The sequence below is a fragment of the Scyliorhinus torazame genome, chromosome 4 (genome assembly GCF_047496885.1).
Source record: "Scyliorhinus torazame isolate Kashiwa2021f chromosome 4, sScyTor2.1, whole genome shotgun sequence".
Lineage (NCBI taxonomy): Eukaryota > Metazoa > Chordata > Chondrichthyes > Carcharhiniformes > Scyliorhinidae > Scyliorhinus > Scyliorhinus torazame.
Genome location: NC_092710.1, coordinates 313,653,826 through 313,678,081, shown reverse-complemented (window position 1 = coordinate 313,678,081; position 24,256 = coordinate 313,653,826). Strand labels below are relative to the sequence as shown.

Genomic DNA, 24,256 nt, shown 5'->3' with positions numbered 1-24,256 from the left:
TTTGGACTGTGGGAGGAAACCGGAGCACCCGAGGGAAATCCACGCAGACACTGGGAGAACGTGCAAACTATACATAGACAGTCACACGAAGCCGGAATTGAACCCAAGTCCCTGGCATTGTGATGCAGCAGTGCTAACCACTGTGCTGCCCCAAATGTAATGTTCTATGTAATTCTTCCCCATCCATATCCATTATGAATTGTGCATGTAATCGTAACGCCCCTTTTACAAATTAGTTCGGCTGCCAGAAGTATGAAATATTGGCATTAATTTTGCGAATTCAGGCTACCTTTATTCTTCCCTTGTCTTGTCTTTCTGAACAGAGTGTCAACACAATGGTGGTCCTGGAGAGTAATGGCAATCTGGTGCTGTACACTGGCATTATTCGGGTAAGTTAATATTTGCAATGAATTGCCAGGCTCCATTGCTTCCTGTAAAGTTTAAAACCATTTACTTTCAAAGTAGAAGTTGCACAGATTTTGGGTGGATAGCGTTAAGAAGAAATAAAGTCTCGGGATTTATGCAAGATGTAAATACATTAGAAGCAATTCAGAGAAGGTTTCCGAGACTAATACCAGGAATGAGCAGGTAGTCTTATAAGGAAATGTTTCTCTGCTGGAGTTTAAAAGAGTAAGAGGTGATTTGATTGAAACAAGACCCTGAGTGGTGGATGCGGAGAAGATGTTTCCTGGTGTAGGAGAATCTAGAACCACGGGGTCACTATCGTAAAAATAAGGGGTCGTTCATTTAAGGCAGCGATGAGGCATAAATTTTTTCTGACAGTCGTGAGTCTTTGTAACTCCTCAAGAGGCAGTAAAAGCAGAGTCTTCGAATACTTTTCGGGCAGAGATGGACATATTCTTTATTGACACGGGTGTGGGCAGGGGCGGTTGGTGACAGGTTTATCGGGGGTAGGCAGGAGTATGGGGTTGAGGTTGCAATCAGAATAACCACAATCTTATTGAATGGCGCAGCAGGCTCGAGGGGCCGAGTTTTCACAACCTCAGTTCCAAAGTGCTTTACAGCCAGTGAGGTTCTTTGAGCTGCAGTCACTGTTGCAATGTAGGAAAACACTGCAGCCAAACTGTGCACAGTCATCTCCTCCAAACAGCAAAACAATAAAGACCAGATGATCTCTTTTTATCTTGTGATATAGGTTGCAGGATAATTTTTTTTTCTTTAAAAAAAAAAATAAATTTAGAGTACCCAATTCATTATTTCCAATTAAGGGAAACACTTGAATGGGCATTATGCGTGACAGTCAGTGTTGGCCAGCTGTGTCACAGCTGAGTCTGGTCCTGTGTCCTCATTTTGTGTTATGCATGCAGATGCCATCAGGTGTCACTGGGTAGCAATTTAAAGCAAGAGTTGCAGCTCCAATGGAGGTTGGGGTAAAATATAAAAATGCATCCTTGCAATGCAACCAATTGATTGATTGATTTGACCCTGGTTCTCTGAACCGGCAGGAAGAAGACACCCGCCCTTTGCTGAAAAATATTTTGCTAGCCCCTCCCCAACCCTCAATTGCTGCTTAACCGGATCTTCCAGAGTCACTGGAACCAGTGTAATGGTCCAAAATATTCTCAGCAACCTGACACTGAAGAGAATCTAGCCATCTCCCCGTGACATTTAAGGGCTGGTTTAGCACACGGCTAAATCGCTGGCTTTGAAAGCAGACCTTGTAATGCAGAACAAGGCCAGCAGCACGGTTCAATTCCCGTACCAGCCTCCCCGAACAGGGGCCGGAATGTGGCGACTAGGGGCCTTTCACAGTAACTTCATTTGAAGCCTACTTGTGACAATAAGCGATTTTCATTTCATTCATTTCATTACCACTGCTGAATACCCCACTATCAACATTGACCAGAAACTGAACTGGACCAGCCATATAAATACTGTGGCTACAAGAGCAGGTCAGAGGCTGGGCATTCTACAATGAGCAACTCGCTTGCTGACTCCCCAAAGCCCTGTCCACCATCTACAAGGCACAAGTCTGGAGTGTGATGGAATTCTCTCCACTTGACTGGATGAGCACAGCTCCAACATAGCTCAAGACGTTAACACCATCCCGGACAAAGCAGCCCGCTTGATTGGCAGCCCAACTTCAAACTTCTACTCCCTCCGCCACTGACGAGCAGTAGCAGCAGTGTACACCATCTATAAGAAGCACTGCAGCAACTCATCAAGAGCCCTTTAACAGCACTACCCAAACGTGTGACCTCTACCACTGGAAAGATGAGGACAGCAGATGCATGGGAACACCACCACTTAAATATTCCTCTCCAAGCCACCGCTATCCTGACTTGGAACCTTATAGCCTTTCCTTCGCTGTCACTGGGTCAAAATCCAGAACTTCCCTCCCTAGTAGCACTGTGGATGTACCTACACCGCAGTGGCTCAATTAGGTAGCTCACCAACACCTTCCAAAGGGCAATTAGGGGTGGGCAATAAACTGGTTAGCCAGTGATGCTAACTAATTCAACATTCATTCTGTGAAAGAATAATAATTTAAAAAACACGAGGATTCCAACTTTGTCAGTGTCACTGACCTAAAATTGCTCCTTCTTTACAAAAATATCAGGGCTGTTCCTTTACCTGTAGGCCTATACATCCTAGACATAAAACAGAAAATGCTTGAAAATCTCAGCATGTCTGGCACCATCGAGAGAGACAGAGTTAACATTCTGAGTCCGTATGCCTCTTCAAGAGTTTTTCTCTCCACAAAAACTGCCAGACCTGAGCTTTCCCAGCATTTTCTCTTTTTATTTCAGACCTTCAGCATTTGCAGTATTTTGCTTTCATCCTCGGCATACACTGTTCCTCAGAAAAACACTACAATTATAGTCAGCACATTCCCAAAATGCCTCTGTTATTTATGTCTTTGTAAATTAACATGCGCATTTGAAACGTGTAAATTCTGTTTCTTTTTGAAGGTAGGAAAAGTGTTTATTGCTGGACTTCCAACTCCCTCACTATCGATGTCCAATACACTACCACGGCCCAGCACTCCACTGGGCAGTATCAGCACCCCAGCTAGACCTTCAAGCAGACACCCTGGTACACTGGATGAGGTAAGTGTTTTGACAAGTTGTTCATCTGACATAATGCAATGTTGCTCTTCTCCGAAAGTGGACAACCTCGGGATGCACTCTGTCTATTCTATAAAATGACTAATGTTAATCGTTGAATTTTGGATTATGCATCAGCCTATCGTGTAGCAATAGCCCACAGTCTTGTCATGTTTTCTTCTATTCTCTCACCGGTCTAATTCCCAGCCTCCTCCTTACAAATAGGCATTCATTTTTCGGTCAACTCTATCCACTGGTGTGAGTATCGAAACAGACAGTGCTGCTCCGGTAAGCTTTCGCTCACATCATAATCTTTATTATTGTCACCAGTAGGCTTGCATTAACACTGCAATGAAGTTAGTGTGAAAATTCCCTCGTTGCCACACTCCGGCGCCTGTTCGGGTACACAGAGGGAGAATTCAGAATATCCAATTCACCTAACAAGCATGTCTTTCGGGACTTGTGGGAAGAAACCGGAGCACCCGGAGGAATTCCATGTAGACACCGGAAGAACGTGCAGACACCACACAGAATCCAAGCCGGGAATCAAACCTGGGACCCTGGAGCTGTGAAGCAACAGTGCTAACCACTGTGTGTGTTTGAATGAGATCACCTCTCATTCTTCTAAACTCCAGGGAATAAAGGCTATTTAATCTTTTCTCATGGGTCAATTCCTCCATCCAGGAATTTGTTTGGTGAACCTTTATTGCACTCCCTCCATGGCAAGTGTATCTTTCCTTGGGTAATGAGACCAAAACTACACACACTACTCGCAGTGTGGTCTCACCAAGGTTCCATCTAATTGCAGTGAGACAATTTTACTCCTATACTCAAATTCTCTTGTAATAAAGGCCAACATAGCACATGCCTCTTAATTGTGTACTGTACCTGCAGATTCCCTTTCAGTGACTCGAAAACAAGGGCACCCAGGTTCCTTTGAAGCTCAGCACTTCCCAGCCTCTCACCTTGTCAGAAATACCCTGGGCTGGCAAATCGGCACCGAACCCTCACCACCTCTGGGACCGGTGAGGTGCTAGCAGCCATGTCGGGTAAAACTCCAGGCTCCCGCGCCAAAAACAGCCAGAGAGCGGCCGGGTCCGTGGCCGCGCATGCGCACGGCGCCGACCTGTAGCAGTCGCGCTGTACAACATGGCAGACCCGAACTGCCAAATACTGCCCCACAGGACAACGTTTAGCCAGTCCCCGCAGCCCTCACGGAAACCGACCGACCGCAGCCGCCACGCCGGGTTTCACGCCAGCCAGTCCCCGCAGCCCTCACGGAAGGCCCCTGCCCCGACCAGCAGCACGGCTTCCGGCCGACTGTGGCGGCGCTGGGCACAGACCGCAGCCGCCACGCCGGGTTACCGCAGCCGCCACGCCGGGTTACCGCAGCCGCCACGCCGGGTTCCAGGCCGCTCAGACCACACGTCAACCGTGCAGTCGGGAACTCAGCCCATCGGGGAAGGGCCTTCTGGTGAAGCGCTAACGCCGTTCCAACCATTTCGGAGGGGACTAGAAAACCGGTGTCAAACCCGATTTGTGCGTTGGAAGGGATTCTCTGCCCAATCGCCGATTGCGACATCATCGGCGGGCAACGGAGAATCCCGCCCCCTGTGTTTCAGTTTGCTTCAGCATGGGTTAGATCGCTGGCATCATTTTCCAGTTATACCAACTCTTTAGTATTGGTGACTCTTGAGAATGCTTTGCAGAGTAGTGAGTAGGTGTCTATAAAGAAGCTTTTGACACCGCGGTAGTTTAATAGCAACTTATACCTAGATAGTGCCTTCAGCATAATGAAACGTCTCGGGAGCCTTATAAAACAAAGCATGACACCGAGCTACTTAAACATAGAAAATAGGATTATGAGGAGGCCATTCGGCTCTTCGAGCCTGCACCGCCGTTCATTATGCTTATGCGTGATCATCCAACCCTATAGCCTGATCCCCTTTGCCCCAAATGCTATATCTAGTTGCATTCTGAAAATACACAAATGTTTTGGCCTCCACTACTTTCTGCGCTAATGAATTCCACAGGCTCGCCACTCTTTGGATGAAGAAATTTCCCCTCATCTCAGTCCTACTTAAGGCAATAATAGGACAGATGACCAAACACTTGGTCAAAGAGGTAGATTTAATGAGGAAAGCGAGGTTGAAAGGCCTAAGGAGGGAGTTCCAGAGCTTGGGGCCGAAGTAACTGATGGCATGGCTGTCGGTGGTGGAGCAATTATAATTGTGAGTGCATAAGAGGCCAGAATTAGAGGAGCACAGATGTCTCAGATGGTTAACGCAAAATATTTGCTGTTTTAACTGGTAGCTCTGCCTTTTTTCTTGAAGTCAGGCTTTGTGGTATTACTGTTTGTGAGTGTTGTCTGCACTACTTGATCGCAAAATACTTTTCTATGGAGGACACTCGATATTTTGAAAGTCATGTTTAAGACAAAATGGCCAATGGCAGAGTTTTGTGAGGAAATGATTATTCATTGGAGTTTTTTTTCTCTCAATCCATAGGCTGTGTGGCCTTCCCCAGTCCCGGAGCTCAACGATTCCACAAAGATTCATGACTCGTTGTACATGGATGACTGCACTTTCCACCAGATTGGAACATACATCCACTCCCTGCGTGATCCTGTCCAAAACAGAGTCACACTGGTATGTTAGCGTTGTGGACCTGGCCAGTGTAAACATCGGCATTCTGGGTTTCCATCAATGGCTGGGAAAGCAGCTCAGCGGTGCTGAGAATTTACTTCTAACAATCAGGGTATTGGACCCCTCCAACAGGAGATAGAATGTGTAGTAATCTGGATCCTACTGCCCTGCCTGTTGGGTGTTAGTTCATTACGGAACTTGTGTTGTCCTTCTGCAATGTAATACGCACTAACTGGAAGGGTAAGAGTAACTCATATTTGCACAGAGACCATACATTTAACTCAAACTGGTTTGAATATTTTTATTTGCTTTTATAAAGTCCACCTAATGTGGAAATAAAGGAAATTTTACATTTATGCAATGTGTTTCATGACCTCAGGATGCAACCAATGACAACTTTTCTTTTGAAGTGTAGTCTGTGTTGTACCTTAGGAAACGCAGCAGCCAATTTGCATGCTGCAAGGTTCCGTAATCTGCAGTGAGGCGAATGACGAGGTAAACTATAGCCCAGATCTGCCGTTCCCATGATAGTCGTATCCCAGAGCTACCCCAGGTGAGGTGCTGTGGGCTCCCTCAAAAGAGTCCACACACTGACAGCAGAGGAATTGCCTGTGAAGCTTCAACTTCCTTTGGCAATTAGCCTGTGTTTGGAAGCCTCTGAAACTCGGATTTAAAGTTGCCGATTTTGGATGGTTCCGACTCACTTTGCAGGATAGGTACCCGAGAAAAGTTAGAAGAATTAAAACCAGTTGTGACTCCTGAGTAACTGAAGTGCTGACACTTCCAGCTCCCTCCTCCCCACTGGACCCCCCGACTGCCCCGTCCACCTCCTCACTACCTCGTCCAACCCCCCAACTGCCCCTCCCATCGCCCTACTGCCCCACCTACCCTCACTAATCTCCGATTACACCTACTCTGCTACCCTCTCCAGCCCCCCACCTCCCCCTGACCCCTGCCTACCTTATCCCCCCCTCTGGTTACCCCCTCCATCCCCACGGATATCCCATCCACCATCCCCACACCCTGCCCCCTGAGAGATAAATAGTGGTCAGAACAGTGGGGGGGTGGGGGGAAGCTCCAATACTTTCAAAGGTGCCCTGGAGGGAACTAAACGGATCTGGAGTTATCACTGCTGAAAGAGGGCAGCTGACAGTGCGGCATTCCATCAGTGTTGCACTGCCAGCCAAGACTTTGTGCTCAGATCCTTGGGGTGAAACCTGAGCCCACAACCGTCTAACTCCGAGAAGAGACAGAGCCAGACACAGCTCAGGCACTGCATGAAGGCCAGCTTAAACTTCTGTTTGTTTTAAATACAGTCTGTCTTGTGTGTGTCTTCATACAATGGTTCCTCTCCCAATCTTGAGTATTTTGTGATTTTTCTCTTCAGGAAATGAGTAATGGGAATTTAATTAGGATCACCACACCCGAAATAACAAACTCTCAGTTGGGTAAGGGCAAATGAATCTTAATATTTTTCTGTAAGAACTGTGTATTTAAGCACGCTTAATTACATATGAAAATCGCAAACCTGTAATTAGATTTATGAAATAAGTAGCATTGTGCAGTTGGTGCGAAATATTTCATTGAGTGTTGTGGAAGAAGATTTATCAATAAGAAACATTTTTTGTTTGCCTTCCAATAGTAAAAAAATGCTTGCAAGCAATAAGATATATCCTCCCGAAAGAGGTAGCGGTGCAAGTTTTGATCAAGTGGTACAATGCATACAATGCACCTGGAGGGCCCAATTATCATTCAGAGTGGAACATGTTTGTGATCTGTCTTATGAACATGATGGGCTACAGCACAGACAGGCTCATGTGGACACGAAATGTAAGTATGCTTTAGAAATGTAAACCGTGTTCGCTTTTGGGGGTGTCGGAGACAAAGAATGAAAAGCACTCCCGTTTAACACTGGATATTATTACAGTGTTTTTTTTTTAAGATAACGTTTATGAAATGTAGCAGGTTGTCAATCTCCAGCAAGCACATAACCGATAACAAATATTTTGAATTCAAAATATAGACAAAATCTCCGGGTAAGCGTTCTCCAAGGCGGCCTTCAGGACGCGCGACAACGCAGAATCGCCGAGCAGAAACTTATAGCCAAGTTCCGCACACATGAGTGCGGCCTCAACCGGGACCTGGGATTCATGTCGCATTACATTCATCCCCCACCATCTGGCCTGCAAAATCCTACCAACTGTCCTGGCTTGGTACAATTCACACCTCTTTAACCTGGGGTTACCCCATCTCTGGATATGTAAAGATTTAATCACCTGCTAATGGTCGCATTCCAAGCATTGTTTGGCATCTTTGAATTTGTCTAAAAGGATGGAGTCAATATAGGAAGAAATGAGTTCTGTGGGGCAGGACTAGGCTGACACAATGGGTCTATCAGGACAGGCTCATAATCATAATCGCCTCTCATTCTTCTAAACTCCAGAGAAGAGAGACCCAATTTATTCAGCTCCACATCATAGGAGAACCCTCTCATCCTAGACACCAACTTAATGAAGCTTCACTGTACCGCCTCCAATAACCTACCTTAAATATGGAGACCCAAACTGCACACAGTATTCTAAGTGTGATCACACCAAAGCCATAGACAATTATACCAAGACTTTATGCTCCAATCCACTTGCAGTAAAGACCAATCCCCCCCCAGCCCCATATAATTATGAAAATAGCTCAAAATGCTAATTTTGGGGTGTAGTGACCATCGAAAATTAATGTAACGCTGTTGTGGTGCTGTCATTTTATTTTTTATAAACACAACTAATAAAATGTCTTTTAACTCACACAGCTTGATTTAGAAGGTTCACTGTCCCCTGTAATTGCTGCAAAAAAAGCCAGACCTTCGGAAATTGGCTCGGATGAGGTAAGGAAATTAAACCTTTCAACAGGAAACAATGTATAATGTATTGTTTTGCTGGGAAGCGATAGTCCCATTGCATCTGAAAGGTCTGCACTTGAAGCGTGGAGCATCCTGGTGGTATCACACTGGACTCGCAGCCCAAAGATCTTAAATTCAAATTGTGCCTCTGGACAATCAGTCTGGTCATTTGTGGTCTAAACACTGGATTATTGCAAACACCCAAATGGCCAATTAATATCCTTCAGGAAAGTACACTTCTACACAATCTGACCTATTTGTTGCTCCAGGCTCACTCAGTGATTTAACTTGAATGAAAGTCGGAAATGGACAATAGAAATTGCCTTGTCAGTGTTCCAAAAACAGAGAAAGGCACTTAAGTAAATATAGATGGGGAAACCCATTTTAGTTAATTCACCGAGGAATATCTGTATCCAACTCTATCTTGTATGATTTCAAATGCTTTTGTGTAACCACTCAATTGGAGACCCATTTCAAATGTTGCTCACTCTTGGTATCATATTGTTGTTGTAAGTTCCTTTTGTTACTTTTTTGTGAATGGTGCTTTTTCTGCATTAATGCGTCTTTGTGCGGTATTGTTTTTTTATTGATCGTTGTGGCTTTGCTGGCTGGGCCAGCATTTAATCGACATCCCTCATTGCCCTTGAGAAGGTGATGGTGTACTGAGTTTTTGAACGGCTGTGTTGTAGGGGCACCCACAGTGTTGATAGGAAGGGAGTTCGACCCAGCAACAGTGAAGGAACGATGATGTAGTCAGGGTGGTGAGTGGCTTGAAGGTGGTGGTGTTCCCCCATACATCTGATACCCTTATCCTTCCAGATTGTAGAGGTTGCAAGTTTGAAAACTATTGTCAAAGGAGCCTTGGTGAGTTCTTGAAGTGCATTTTGAAGATGGCAGACACTATGTTGGTGATGGAGGAAGCACATTTTGAAGGTGGTGGGCAGGGTGGCAATCAAGTAGGCTGCTTTGTCCTGCTGTTGGAGCTGCACTTATCCAGCCAATTGGATTTTGTTTATTGTCACGTGTTCCGAGGTACAGTGCAAAATATTTTTCTGTTTTTGAGTCTGTTTATGCGTGTATCTCCTGCCCGATGGAAGAAGTTGGAAGAGTGAGCAAGCCGGGTGGGAGGGATCTTTGATTATGCTGCCCGCTTTCCACAGGCAGTGGGAGGTGTAGACAGAGTCAATGGATGGGAGGCAGGTTTGTGTGATGGACTGGGCTGTGTTCACGACACTCTGAAGTTTCTTGCGGTCCTGGGCCGAGAAGTTGCCATCCCAGGCTGTGATGCAGCCAGGTAGGATGCTTTCTATTGAAGAATATTCCATCATACTACTGACTTATGCCTTGTAGATGGTGGACAGGATTTGGGGAGTCAGTTACTCTCCACAGAATTCCGACCCTCTGACCTGCTCTTGCAGCCACAGTATTTATATGGCTGGTCCAGTTCAGTTTCTGGTCAATGGTAACCTCTAGCATGTTGATAGTGGGGGATTCCGTGATGGTAATGCCATTGAATGTCATGGGGAGATGGTTCAATTTCTCTTGTTGGAGATGGTCATTGCCCGGCACTTTTGTGGCACAAATGTTACTTGCCACTTTATCAGCCACTGAACATTGTCCAGGCCTCACTGCATATGGGCATGGACTGCTTCAGTATCTGAGCTGTTGTTGATAATGTTGAACATTGTGCAATCACCTGAGAGCATCCCCACTTCCGACCTTATAATGAAGGGAAGATCATTGGTGAAACAGCTATGCTGTGAGCCTCACATTTTCTCTAGTTACTGACCATGCGGCTCCACAATTGCAGGGCTCAGGACGTTGGCTCACCTACTTTGCATAAGAAAAATGTCCTTGTACATTTAACATCCGTGGTTCCAGTCTCCCTAGCCACATGTTTGCACTGAATGAAAGTGATAGGTTAAGCCTGATGTACAAGATACATATTGACACAACAATGAAGCATGTTGGCTGGAGTGTAATTCAGATTGAAAATTCATTGATCACATTGGAGGAGCAACAACATTGGCTGCCAGAAAGGTAAATTTGCTATTGGAAGGGCCTTGAGAAACCTTGCATGCTTGCGATCATGCATGACCAATGGTGGCACCCCTAACAGCAGTTCTTGAACAAAGAGACTTTTATCATTCGTACTTTTGTCTCGGGAAGTTGCGGAGCCGTATAATGTGTGCTGGACTTAATTCAAATATTTTATTTTTAGGACTGGGAATACCTGCTTTCGTGTGACTATCATCACAATTTTGAATCTCACCTTTTGGCCAAAGCTCTGCATTTAGACCCTTTGGAGGTGTTGCATCCCAAAGAAGAGATATTTCCGAACCTTGGCCTGGACTCAACAACGCTGCTTTTCGGCCACATTCCTGCCATTTTCTTTGTGCTGCACTTGATCTATGAGGAGCTGAAACTGGATAATCTGATGAGGGACGGTGCACGTTCACTTGTCATTCTTCTGTATCAGCTGGCAAGGTAAATATAAAACTGGCCCCTTCAAAGAAACCTGGGAGGACTGATGTATGTTGAAGACCACAAGACTTCCTTTTAATGTAAATTTCAGGTTGGCGCTGGACGAAATTGCACTTGAGCTAATACACTTCACACGTGTTCCCATATGTGTCCCATGTATGCGTGTATGTATTGTGTTTAATTTATTACCTCTGATCACTCCCGTCACCAGTGACCGAACTGTAATTGCGCCAAAACTTAATCTCAGTCCTGGATTTATCGTACAAGGAAGGATATTGTTCAACTAGAAAGAGTGCAGAGGAGATTTACGAGGATGCTACCAGGGCTTGATGGTCTGAGAGGCTGGATAGGCTGGGACCTTTTTCCCTGGAGCGTAGGAGGCTCAGGGGTGATCTTATAGAGGTCTATAAAATAATGAGAATAGATAAGGTAGATAGTCAACATCTTTTCCCAAATGTAGAGGATCTAAAACTAGAGGGCATAGGTTTACGGTGAGACGGGAGAGATACAAAAGAGACCAGAGGGGAAATTTCTTCACTCAGAGGGTGGTGAGTGTCTGGAACGGGCTGCCAGAGGCAGTGGTAGAGGCGGGTACAATCTTTTCCTTTAAAAAGCAGTTAGACAGTTACATGGGCAGGGTGGGTATAGAGGGATATGGGCCAAATGCGGGCAAGTGGGACTAACTTAGTGATAGAAGCTGGGAGACATGGACAAGCTGGGCCGAAGGGCCTGTTTCCAAGCTGTAAACATCTATGACTCTAAAACAGCAAGACCATTGAGGATGAGGAAGGCCTATTGACCCATCTTAGTTTACCCACTCCGAATTACCCGAGACCTTTTTTGCGTGGGGGCGCGGTATTTGCATATTTGTTCACTCAAGGGGCTGCCGCCAATGAAATCTCAGAAAGAGAAGTTTGGCACACAAACAAACTCCATTTCACAACAAGATTTTGAGATTATAAGGAAAGAAATAATTGTTGAGCAAAAAGTGCAGCAATATCCTTACAAATAGGAAAAAAAAGTAACAAAAATAGCCAGTGTGTGAGAGGGTTGGTGTATGTGGGTGTGTGTGTTGGTGAGCAGCACGAAGATTGAGTGAGAAACTTCAAACTGGGCGTAAGGCAGACTTCAACTCTTTCCCCCACACATGCGGTCTCCCACTCCCACCCCCACCCACTGCATCTCTTCTACCTATCCATCTGCTCCCACCCACTGACTCACTCTCTGCCATCCCCACGCACCCTGTCTGCCTCTCTCTCTCTCTCTCTCTCTCTCCACGGCACCCGCACATACACTCACTCACTGCCAACCCCTCCTTGCCCTCCCGGGATTCTCACCCAGGCCTCGCCCTTCCGGGATTTCCACCCAAAGCCGCTGTTCTAGGGCTTGGCCAGATGTTCCTGACTCCCTGGGCTCCAGCCTCACCGTTGCTTAATTTTCCTCGGCCTGGCAGCCCTCAGCCCATTCACCCATGTTGTATGTTGTGTTCGCTGCTCCTCCAATCAAACATTTTTTCACTCACTCGTTCACTACTCACCAGTCTGCCGATCAGAAGCAAAAGCAGGAGAGAAGTGGCCCTTGATAGGAGGAGCAGCTTAAAGAATACTCTTCCTTTGAAACACACCTGATTGTCGGGGATTTTGAAAACTGGTGCCAAGGGCCGCACAGGGGAGTTTCGCAGGCTAGATTTGGCTCCTTTGATGTAGTCTGGGAAAGCCTGTCTGAAAGTATCAACACTGTATCACCCCGTTTTGTTCCCCCAATTATTTTAGATATTTTTCCCTCAATTAGTCTCGACATATTGCCTCCACCTGTCTTTGGCGAGTCTTATTCCAACATGTTTTTTTATTTTGGTGAAGAAAAGCTTCTGCGATATCGGTCCTAGTATTGCCTTGAATCTGTGGCCCCTTGACCTACTCTCCCAGTTGAAATTAAAGCATTTTTCTGAGTTACTTTCTCCACTCTCTTATTGACCTCGGTATCCTTCTCCAACCGTGCAACCTTTCAGCTCCTTGCGCTACTCCAGTTCTGGCCTTGCGAATTACTGATTTCCTTTGGTGCCCCATTGGTAGCCACACCTTCAGCTGCCTTGGGCCAAAGCCCTGGAGGTCATTCCCTAAACCTCGTCGCCAATCTATCTTTTTTCACCTTTAAGCCACTGCTTAAAACCTGCCCCCTTGTCTAAGCTTGTAGTCAATTGTCCTAATATCCCTGCCTGGCTCAATGTCAAATTATGTTCGATATGCTCCGGCCAAGCGCCAAGGGACGTTTTAAAGCATTAAAGATGGGATATCAATGTAAGATGTTGTGGTAAGATTGCCTGTCAGAGACAACTGCGTTCCAGTCTGAAATTCCAATCTTCCCCGCTGTCTCCTTCCCTCTCAGAATTCTGATCCTCAAGACTAATAAATACTTGTGAGAAATGATTCACAACATTTGAGGTCAAATGATGTTGTGAAGTGCAGTCACTGCTGTTGTGCAGACCGGGACGGTAGCGATTTGCACAGTAGAAATGAGATGAATGGCTAGTCTTTTTTTTTTAATGAAGTGGAGGTGATCTAACAGTATTAAAGGACCTTTAACATTGCCTGACCAGGCAGATATGGTGGCAGCTTGGTTTAGCATTTCATCCGAACGATGGTATCTCCCGACTATGCAGCACTCCCTCAGTCCTGCACTGGGAGTGTTGGAATAGCTTTTGAGCTCAAGCCCTGAAGCAGGGGTCAAAGCCACAATTTTATAACCAAAAAAGGGGGGTACTCAAAACTGAACCCGGCTGACCCAACATTATAGAATCATAGAACCTCTACAGCGCAGAAGGAGGCCATTCGGCCCATCGAGTCTGCCCCGACCCTCGGAAAGGGTACCCTACCTATACCTGTAACCTAGTAGCCCACCTAACCTTTTGGCCACTAAGGGGCAATTTAGCATGGCCAGTCCACCTAACCTGCACTCTTTGGACTATGGGAGGAAACCGGAGCACCCGGAGGAAACCCACGCAGACACTGGGAGAACGTGCAAATTCCACACAGACAGTCACCCGAGGCTGGAATTGAACCCGGGTCCCTGGTGCTGTGTGGCAGCATTCCAACCACTGTGCCACCCCTGCAGTTATTTCACCCCTCTTTTTTATCTGATCAGTACCAGGTTGAGTGCAACAGTGATGAGATCATCCACGTGTATGCAGAATGAGAACTCAATGTTTCACGCAGTCACTAAGTTATGTCATGCATGTAACCTCAGCCTCAGTGAAAATCAGTTATTTGCGTCATTATTTGAATAGAGAGTTCAAACCTCAGAAACACTTGCATAAACCATGAATCATTGATAAAAGGGGCACATTGAAACTTTTTGTCATGCATTCATCAGGACATTTGCAAGATTATCAAATGTAAAGGAACAACAATTTATATTTCATGAGAAGAAGGTGCTGATTGGTTGGCAAGTGGACTTTGATTGGTAGGGATGTTGCCATGATTACACCAGTTAACTGGTGAGGGGCTGGTTTAACACAGCGGGCTAAACAGCTGGCTTGTAATGCAGAACAAGGCAGCAGCACGGTTCAATTCCCGTACCGGCCTCTCGTAAGGATGCCGGAATGTGGCGACTAGGGGCTTTTCACAGTAACTTCGTTGAAGCCTACTTGTGACAAAAAACAATTAATTATTATTATGACTGCCAGTTAAATGCCAAGCTTTGTTTAAATTCAAACCAGGTAGGATGACTGGGAAAAGTATTGCCGTGGGAATTTTAAAATACCCTGGCTCGAATTTAAACAGAGCTTGACAATTAACTGTGTATTCTCCATGGCAGCGCTCTAAAAATCAGCCCACTTGCCAACCAACCAGCACTCTCTTCTCATGAAATATAAATTGTTTGTCGTTTCATAGTACAGAACTTGAGTATTGCTGAAAAAGACATTTTTGACAAAGTTTTTCATCTTTAACTCATCAGGACAATTGTAAGAACACCACTGTCAGGGGAAACAACAGCTTTCTAATGTAAGAGAAGAGAGTGCTGACTGATTGGCAAGTCGCACTGATTGGTAGACGCATTGTCATGGAGAATGCACCAGTTGATGGTGACTGACAGTTAACTACCAAACATTGTGTGACTCCCCACTGTCTTTGACATGTCTCTTTTTTTTTTCAGCGATGCTAAAGTTCAGTACTACCAAATGACTATTTATTAACCAAATACTTTATTCAATAGATCCTTTGGTATAACTCCTTGAAAGTTCTTCCATAATTTGGTTGTTTCATCTGACAGGGATTTGAAGCTGGACATGTACATGGATTCTTATTGGAGGGATTACCCTTTCTTGATGAAGGCTTTGAAGCAAACATGTCAAATTGATCAAGGTAACACTGCTTTTCATACCGGCTGAAATGTGGACAGTTATCTCTTGTCTTGGTACTTAATTCATGGTACAACTATAGAGGATTCTTCAGGCTGGCACTGTAGAGGATGAACTGATCTTATCATGTTGAGGCATTGAAATCTGTCACAAAAATATTTAAACAAGGCTGTGCATCGCATAGTGACATACATCTGTCGTGGTGCACATAGGCACCAATGATATAGGTAAAAGACAGGATTACGTCCTACAAGCTGAATTCAGGGAGTTAGTAGTTAAACTAAAAAGTAGGACCTCAAAGGTAGTAATCTCAGGATTGCTACCAGTGCCACGAGCTAGTCAGAGTAGGAATGTCAGGATTGATAGGATGAATGCGTGGCTTGAGAGATGGTGCAAGAGGGAGGGATTCAAATTCCTGGGGCATTGGAACTGGTTCTGGGGAGGTGGGACCAGTACAAACCGGACGGTCTGCACCTGGGCAGGACTGGTACCGATGTCCTAGGGAGGGTGTTTGCTAGAGCTGTTGGGGAGAGTTTAAACTAATGTGGCAGGGGGATGGGATCCAATGTAGGAAGTCAGAGGGAAGTAAAATGGGGCCAGAAACAAAAAGCAGTAAGGGGGAAAGTGTAAGGCAGAGAAGCCATAGTCAAAAATCAAAAAGGGCCACCGTATAGGGTATAGTGACTGAGGAGAGTGTGAAAAGGGAGGCGGCCAATGCAGGTTTGAGGGTGTTGTACCTAAATGAGCGCAGTATACGGAACAAGGTAAATGAGCTTGTTGCGCACATTGAAATTGGCCGGTACGATGTTGTGGGCATCACAGAGACGTGGCAGCAAGGGGATCAGGGCTGGGATCTAAATATCCAAGGATATATGTCCAATCGAAAAGATGGGCAAAGGGGGTAGGGTTGCATTGTTAGTGAGGATTGAAGTTAAATCGATAACAAGGAGCGATATAGAATCAGAAGGCATAGAACCTCTGTGGGTAGAGTTGAGGAATCGCAAAGGTAAAAATACCCTGATGGGAGTTATGTACAGGCCCCCTAGCAGTAGTCAGGATGTGGGGCAGAAAATAAATCAGGAGATAGAAAAGGCATGTAAAAAAGGTAATATCACAATAATCTTGGGGGACTTCAATATGCAGGTGGATTGGGAAAATCAGGTTGGTAGTGGATCCCAAGAAATGGAATTTGTGGAATGTCTAAGAAATGTTTTTTTGGAGCAGCTTGTGACAGAGCCTACTAGGGAACAGGCAATTCTGGATTTGGTGATGTGTAATGAGGCAGACTTGATTAGGGAACTTAAGGTGAAGGAACCTCAGGGGCAGTGACCACAATATGATAGAATTTACCCTGCAGTTTGAGAGGGAGAAGCTGCAATCAGATGTAACAGTATTACAAATAAATAAGGTTAACTGCAAAGACATGAGGGAGGAGCTGGCCAGAGTTGATTGGAGAAGGAGCCTAGCAGGGAAGACAGTGGAACAGCAATGGCAGGAGTTTTTGGGGGTTATTAGGGAGGCACAACAGAAATTCATCCCAAGGAGGAGGAAACATGCTAAGGGGAGGACAAGGCATCCATGGCTGACGAGGGATGTCAAGGACAGCATAAAAACTAAGGAAAAAGCATAAAAAGTGGCGAGGATTATCATAGAATTTACAGTACAGAAGGAGGCCATTCGGCCCATCAAGTCTGCACCGGCCCTTGGAAAGAGCACCTACCTAATCCCACACCTCCACCCTATCCCGTAACCCAGTAACCCCACCTAACCTTTTTTTGGGGAAACCAGAGGATTGGGAAGCCTTTAAAAGCGAGCAGAGGACAACGAAAAAAGCAATAAGGGGGGGAGAAGATGAAGTACGCGTGGAAGCTAGCTAGTAATATAAAGGAAGATAGGAAGAGATTTTTTGAATGTATAAAAGGTGAGAGAGGCAAAAATAGACATTGGACCACTGGAATGTGGCTGGAGAAGTAATAATAGGAAACAAAGAAATGGCAGACAAACTGAATAGTTACTTTGCATCAGTCTTCACGGTGGAAGACACCAGTGGGATGCCAGAGCTTCCGGAGAACCAGGGGGCAGAGGTGAGTGCAGTGACCATCACTGAGGAGAAGGTTCTGGGGAAACTAAAAGCTCTGAAGGTGGATAAGTCACCTGGACCGGATGGACTAACCCCAAGGTCCTAAACGAGGTAGCTGAGGAAATTGTGGAGGCATTAGTGATGATCTTTCAGGAATCATTGGAGGCAGGAAGGATCCCAGAGGACTGGAAGGTGGCTAATGTAATACCACTGTTTAAGAAGGGAGGGAGGCAGAAGACGGGAAATTACAGGCTGGTTAGCCTGACTTTGGTCATTGGTAAGATTTTAGAGTCTGTTATTAAAGATGAGATGGCGAAGTACTTGGAAGTGCATGGTAAAATAGGAGTGAGTCAGCACGGCTTCGTCAAAGGCAGACATGTCTGACAAATCTGTTAGAGTTCTTTGAGGAGGTAACAAGCAAGTTTGACAAAGGAGCACCAGTGGACGTGATTTATTTAGATTTCCAGAAGACCTTTGACAAGGTGCCACATTGGAGACTGTTAAATAAGTTAAGAGCTCATGGTGTTCAGGGTAAGATCCTGGCATGGATAGAGGATTGGCTGACTGGCAGAAGGCAAAGAGTGGGGATAAAGGGGTCTTTTTCAGGATGGCAGCCGGTGACTAGTGGTGTGCCTCAGGGGTCTGTGCTGGGACCACAACTTTTTACAATATACATTAATGATCTGGAAGAAGGTACTGAAGGCACTAATGCTAAGTTTGCAGATGATACAAAGATCTGTACAGGGACAGGAAGTATTCAGGAAGCGTGGGGGCTGCAGAAGGACTTGGACAAGCTAGGAGAGTGGGCAATGAAGTGGCAAATGAAATACAATGTGGAAAAGTGTGAGGTTATGAACTTTGGAAGGAGAAATAGACTATTTTCTAAATGGGGAAATGCTTCGGAAAGCAGAAGCACAAAGGGACTTGGGAGTCCTTGTTCACGATTCTCTTAAGGTTAATGTGCAGGTTCAGTCGGCAGTTAAGAAGGCAAATGCAATGTTAGCATTCATGTCAAGAGGGCTAGAATACAAGACCAGGGATGTACTTCTGAGGCTGGAAAGGCTCTGGTCAGACCCTAATTTGGAGTATTGTGAGCAGTTTTGGGCCCCATATCTCAGGAAGGATGTGCTGGCCTTAGAAAGGGTCCAGAGGAGGTTCACAAGAATGATCCCTGGAATGAAGAACTTGTCGTATGAGGAACGTTTGAGGACTCTGGGTCTGTACTCGTTGGAGTTTAGAAGGATGAGAGGGGATTTTCTTGAAACGTACAAGATGCTGCGAGGCCTGGATAGAGTGGACGTGGAGAGGATGTTTCCACTTGTAGGAAAAACTAGAACTAGAGGACACCATTTCCGATTAAAGGGATGATCCTTTAAAACACAGATGAGGAGGAATTTTTTCAGCCAGAGGATGGTGAATCTGTGGAACTCTTTGCCGCAGAAGGCTGTGGAGGGTAATTCACGGAGTGTCATTAAGACAGAGATAGATAGGTTCTTGATTAATAAGGAGATCAGGGGTTATGGGGAGAAGGTGGGAGAATGGGGATGAGAAAATATCAGCCATGATTGAATGGCGGAGCAGACTCGATGGGCCAAGTGGCCGAATTCTGCTAATGTGTCTTCTGGTCTTATCTGTTATTTTTGGGTGTTGATTTCATATTAGTCCAAGGAGAGAAAAATATTGTGCTCTTCCATTTTTGGGTGCTCATGTCAACTAACTTCAGCAGTGGTGTTGACGAAAGGGTAATGGATCATGTCATGTGCTTGGGAATGAATGTGAAATCAGCGATTTTAAAGTGTAAGAAACGGGGAATGGCTCCACGACGAGCCGCATGAAGTCAATGGGCCGAAGGGCCTCCTCCTGGGCCTTATGACTATATGAACCTTATAAAAGCAGGACTGCAGGTTGGTCAGAAAGGAATGGGACTGAGGTAAATTGAACTGTAAAGCAAGTCCCACTCCAAGGAGTTGAGTCCATAACCTCGGCTAAGACTTGAATTCAGTGTTCCGTGAATGCTGTACTGTTGGAAGTGCCATCTTTCAGTTAAATCAGCATATGACGTTTTTAAAGAAATGTATTTTATTACAAACATGTATCAAAACAGGTTACAATGAACAAACACCCTGGGAAACATGCTTCCCTAAAATCAACTATACAGCCAGTACAGATTTTTTGCTCTTTTTCACCACCCCCCTTCCCCCGCGACGAACAGCCCCTCAAATACGGTTACAAACATCCTCACCTTTCTTCAAACCCCCTCTGAAGAGCCCCATAACTCATACTTTATCTTCTCTAATCGCAGCAAGTCGTACAGTTTACCCAACCAAGCCACTACCCCTGGTGGCAATGCCGACCGCCACTCCGGCAAAATTCGTCGCCGTGCAATCAGAGAGGCGGAGGCCAAGACATCGGCCTTCCTCCTCTCCATGAGCTCCGGCTTCTCTGAAACCCCAAATATCGCCACCAAAGGGTCCGGGTCCACCTCCTCCTCCACTATCCTAGCCAAGACCGCGAACACTCCAGCCCAGAATCTTCCCAGTTTTTCGCAATCCCAAAACATGTGCGGGTGATTCGCTGGCCCCCGCCCACCCCTCTCACACTCGTCTGCTACCCCCTGAAAAAAAAACTAATTCTCGCCCGCGTCATATGCACCCTATCGGGCTCATCCTTGCACGAAAGGAAGTCCCGTTTACCCTACGCAGTGCCTCACTCCATGCTCCCCAATTGACCTCCCCTTCCAACTCTGCTTCCCATTTCTCTTTGATCTTCACCACCCACTCGCCTCCCTGCTCCCACAGCCACTTGTATATATCCCCAATTCTTCCCTCCCCTTCCATATCCGGGAGCAGCAGTTGCTCCAGCAAGGTGTATCCCGGCAACCTAGGGTTGCCTCCAGATCTTTCCCTAACCTGCAGATACCTGAACTCACTCCCCCTCGGCAGCTCGACCCTCTCCCTGAGCTCCTCCAGACTGACGAACCCTTCCTCCAAATACAGATCCCTCACCTTGACCAGCCCCAATTCCCTCCACCTCCTGTATACAGTATCCATTCTCGCACAGCGGCATTAGCACTGACAGCCCTTCCACCCTAAAATGCCTCCTCAACTGATTCCATATCTTCACCGTGCGCTGCACCACCGGGCTCCTTGAAAACCTACTCGGAGCCATTGGCAATGCTGCCGTAACCATAGCCCTCAAACTAGACCCCTTAGAAGATTCCTCCTCCAACCTAACCCACTCTACCCCTTCTCCTTCCCACCACCGCTGCACCTTGTCCACATTCACCGCCCAATAATAAGAAGTCTTACAACACCAGGTTAAAGTACAACAGCTTTGTCTCGAATCACTAGCTTTCGGAGCGCTGCTCCTTCCTCAGGTGAATGTTCCGGAATGCTCCTTCCTCATTCATCTGAGGAAGGAGCAGTGCTCCGAAAGCTAGTGACATCGAAACAAACCTGTTGGACTTTAATCTGGTGTTGTAAGACTTCTTACTGTGCTCACCCCAGTCCAACGCCGGCATCTCCACATCATGGCACAATAATAATGATGAGGTTTGGCAACGCCGGACCCCCCCCCCCCGTTGCCTCTGCATCTGTAGCAGGGTCCTCCTACCCTTGGCACCTTCCCTATATAAAGTCAGAAATGATCGTGTTGACTTTCCGAAAAAAGGCCACTGGGCTAAATCGATGGCTTTGAAAGCAGACCAAGGCAGGCCAGCAGCACGGTTCAATTCCCGTACCAGCCTCCCCGAACAGGCGCAGGAATGTGGCGACTGGGGGCTTTTCACAGTAACTTCATTTGAAGCCTACTTGTGACAAGAAGCGATTTTCATTTCATTTTTTCATTTCAAGTGCAGTGTATGCCACCTCTGAAGATCCTCCCTAGCCTCCTCCACCAGCTTCGTTAAGTTCCACTTGTGGAGCCCCGTCTATTCCATCGCTACCTGAATCCCCAAATACCGAAACCTATCCCTTGCTACCGTAAATGGCATCACCCCCCTGCATTCGCCCGCTGTGCCAGTTCATTCACCGGGAATACCTAGCTTTTCCCTACATTCAGCTTCTACCCTGAGAACCCTTCAAACTTCCCCAGCAGGCCCATAATCCTTCCCATGCTCTCCAACGGATCCGAAACATACAGCAAGAGGTCATCGGCAGAGAGCGGCAACCGATGCGCCCTCCGTCCCCTCATAAACCCCACTCTGCCGACCCCCTGAGAGCCAGCGCCAATGGCTCTATGGACAGCGCAAACAGCAGCGGCGACAGGGGCACCCCTGCCTCGTAGATAATATAACCAGACTGATTCCCGATGAGATTGTCCCATGAGGAATGATTGAGGAGACTGGACTTATAGTCTATAGAATTTAGAAGAATGAGAGGTAATGTAATTGAAGCATACAATTCTTACAGGGCTCGACAGGGCTGATGGAGGGGGCGATATTTCCCCTGGCTGGAGGGTTCTTGAACCGGGGGGGCACAGTCTCCAAATAAGCGGTAGTCCGTTTAAGTCTTGAGTTGAGGAGGAATTTCTTCAGTCAGATGGTGGTGAATTTTTGGAATTCTCTGCGCAGGAGAGCTGTGGAGGCTCAGTCACTGAGTGTGATCTAGACAAAGATCAATAGTTTTCCAGATATTAAAGATAGCGAGAGGTATGTCGATGGTGCAGAAAAATAACATTGAGGTAGTAGATCCGCCATGACCTAGTTGAATGGTGGAGTGGGCTGGAGGGGATGAGTGTCCCACTTCTGTTCCTATGTTCATATGGCAGGTGGCAGCAAACATATTTGGGACAGAAAAAAGATGGATCGTGAAGTAACAAGTTATAATATTTGAATTATTTAAAGTAATAGTTTGTCTTGGTAGTACAGCCGAACGAGGAGCAGGCGTAGGCCATTCGGCCCATCGACCTGCTCAGTCATTTAATGAGATCATGGCTGATTTGATAGTAACTTCCTGCTCCCCCTGATAACCTATCCTTGCTTCCCAACAATCTACACACCTCTGCCTTAAAAATATTCAGAGTTACCTCCTAATGTCCTCTGTTATCAATGGTGTATCTGTGATGCACGAGAGCCTGTTCGTGATCAACTGTTTTATTTATCATGTTTTTCACCCCCTCCCCTCACCATCTGAAGATTCTGATTCTTTGCCATGGTTGCTTGTTTCATTCACTACTGTTAGGAGTGGCTGGTAGTCATCTGTGAACTCTTGACAGTGAGTCGTCATAGATGATGTAACCGTAGAAACAGCACCGGGTGACATGACCAGGCCGATTCTGGAAGAGCACTGTTCCTCTCCTTGCGTCACACTAATGTACTTGCATTGAGTGTTGTTTAATAGCACAGAGGTGACCACAACACAGTTCCCTAACTTTTGCAGCATCTGAGATTGATAATAATCTAAACATTTCAATTGACACTGAGAACTCGAGTCTATTTCATGGTGATGATTGCAGATTTCCGCTTAGCTCACTTAGCCTTGGGTGAGGTCAGGTCACGGTCCTGACTAGAATCTTCCTAGTCACTATGACTTGATGCATAGGGCAGTCCATTTGCCCATAAATGGGGGAGCTACAGCTAAAGCAACTGAATATCACAGTGATTATTCACTGATCAGGTACTCAATGCGAATATGAATAAACTACTTTATTTTTGACAAACAAATCTAAATCCCTAAAATCTGCCATTGCCACCAGGAGCCAAGTTTAAAGGGAAACTAGTTATCGTAACTGTAGAGCATTGAGGACGATATTAAGATTTTAAGACTTTGCTTTGTCAACACAGCACAAACCAGACTCATGCACCAGCCGCCTTTCCTCACTGCTGAACCTCCAAGCATCTATCACTGGCTGAGCTCTTGTCTGAATGCTGATATGATGTCCCCTTTCCCTTACCTGCCTGGCATCTGTGAAAGAACAAAATTAATAGTACAGGTAAGCCACCTTCTGCTCTACTTTTTGATTGCACTATATTTTGCAAAAAGTGATGGGGGAGTGTTGAGAGAAGTTGACTTTGCAGTGGTATTCATGCTGATTACATGGAACTGTTGAACTGTCACACTTGTCAGCCAGTCGCTATCTTGTTTTTTTTCTTAAGTATGCTAACAAATTGCCTAAAACGGTCAACACATTGCTGATATTCCTCTATGATTTTCCTTCCAAAACGTTGTCCTTTCTAATATGAAAATCCGTTGTTGTCAGTCATATTTTGTCAGGTTCTGTGGGACTGGGGTACAGGGTGTGTGGGACCGGGGTACAGGGTGTGTGGGGGACCGGGGTACAGGGTGTGTGGGGGACTGGGGTCCAGGGTGTGTGTGGGACTGGGGTCCAGGGTGTGTGTGGGACTGGGGTCCAGGGTGTGTGTGGGACTGGGGTCCAGGGTGTGTGTGGGACTGGGGTCCAGGGTGTGTGTGGGACTGGGGTCCAGGGTGTGTGTGGGACTGGGGTCCAGGGTGTGTGGGACTGGGGTCCAGTGTGTGTGTGGGACTGGGGTCCAGTGTGTGTGTGGGACTGGGGTCCAGTGTGTGTGTGGGACTGGGGTCCAGTGTGTGTGTGGGACTGGGGTACAGGGTGTGTGTGGGGCTGGGGTACAGGGTGTGTGTGTGGGACTGGGGTACAGGGTGTGTGTGGGACTGAGGTACGGTGTGTGTGTGGGACTGGGGTACAGGGTGAGGTAATGAGACTGGGGTACAGGGTGAGGTAATGAGACTGGGGTACAGGGTAAGATATGTA

At 46.3% G+C, this 24,256-nt stretch overlaps 1 protein-coding gene across 8 annotated transcripts in view; it reads left to right on the top strand.

The window, feature by feature from the left end:
- anapc1 (anaphase promoting complex subunit 1) overlaps positions 1-24,256 on the top strand; it is a 318,440-nt gene that overhangs the window by 63,566 nt on the left and 230,618 nt on the right. For 4 of the 8 annotated variants that reach the window (XM_072500086.1, XM_072500087.1, XM_072500085.1 and 1 more), the window contains exons 13-22: positions 324-389; positions 2,934-3,071; positions 3,294-3,356; positions 5,576-5,716; positions 7,101-7,161; positions 7,356-7,543; positions 8,517-8,591; positions 10,828-11,093; positions 15,360-15,451; positions 23,310-23,458. In XM_072500086.1, the coding sequence (XP_072356187.1) occupies positions 324-389; positions 2,934-3,071; positions 3,294-3,356; positions 5,576-5,716; positions 7,101-7,161; positions 7,356-7,543; positions 8,517-8,591; positions 10,828-11,093; positions 15,360-15,451; positions 23,310-23,458 (1,239 nt within the window). The remainder of the gene's footprint in view (positions 1-323; positions 390-2,933; positions 3,072-3,293; positions 3,357-5,575; positions 5,717-7,100; positions 7,162-7,355; positions 7,544-8,516; positions 8,592-10,827; positions 11,094-15,359; positions 15,452-23,309; positions 23,459-24,256) is intronic. The other 4 variants (XM_072500093.1, XM_072500089.1, XM_072500091.1 and 1 more) reach the window with 1 other exon arrangement.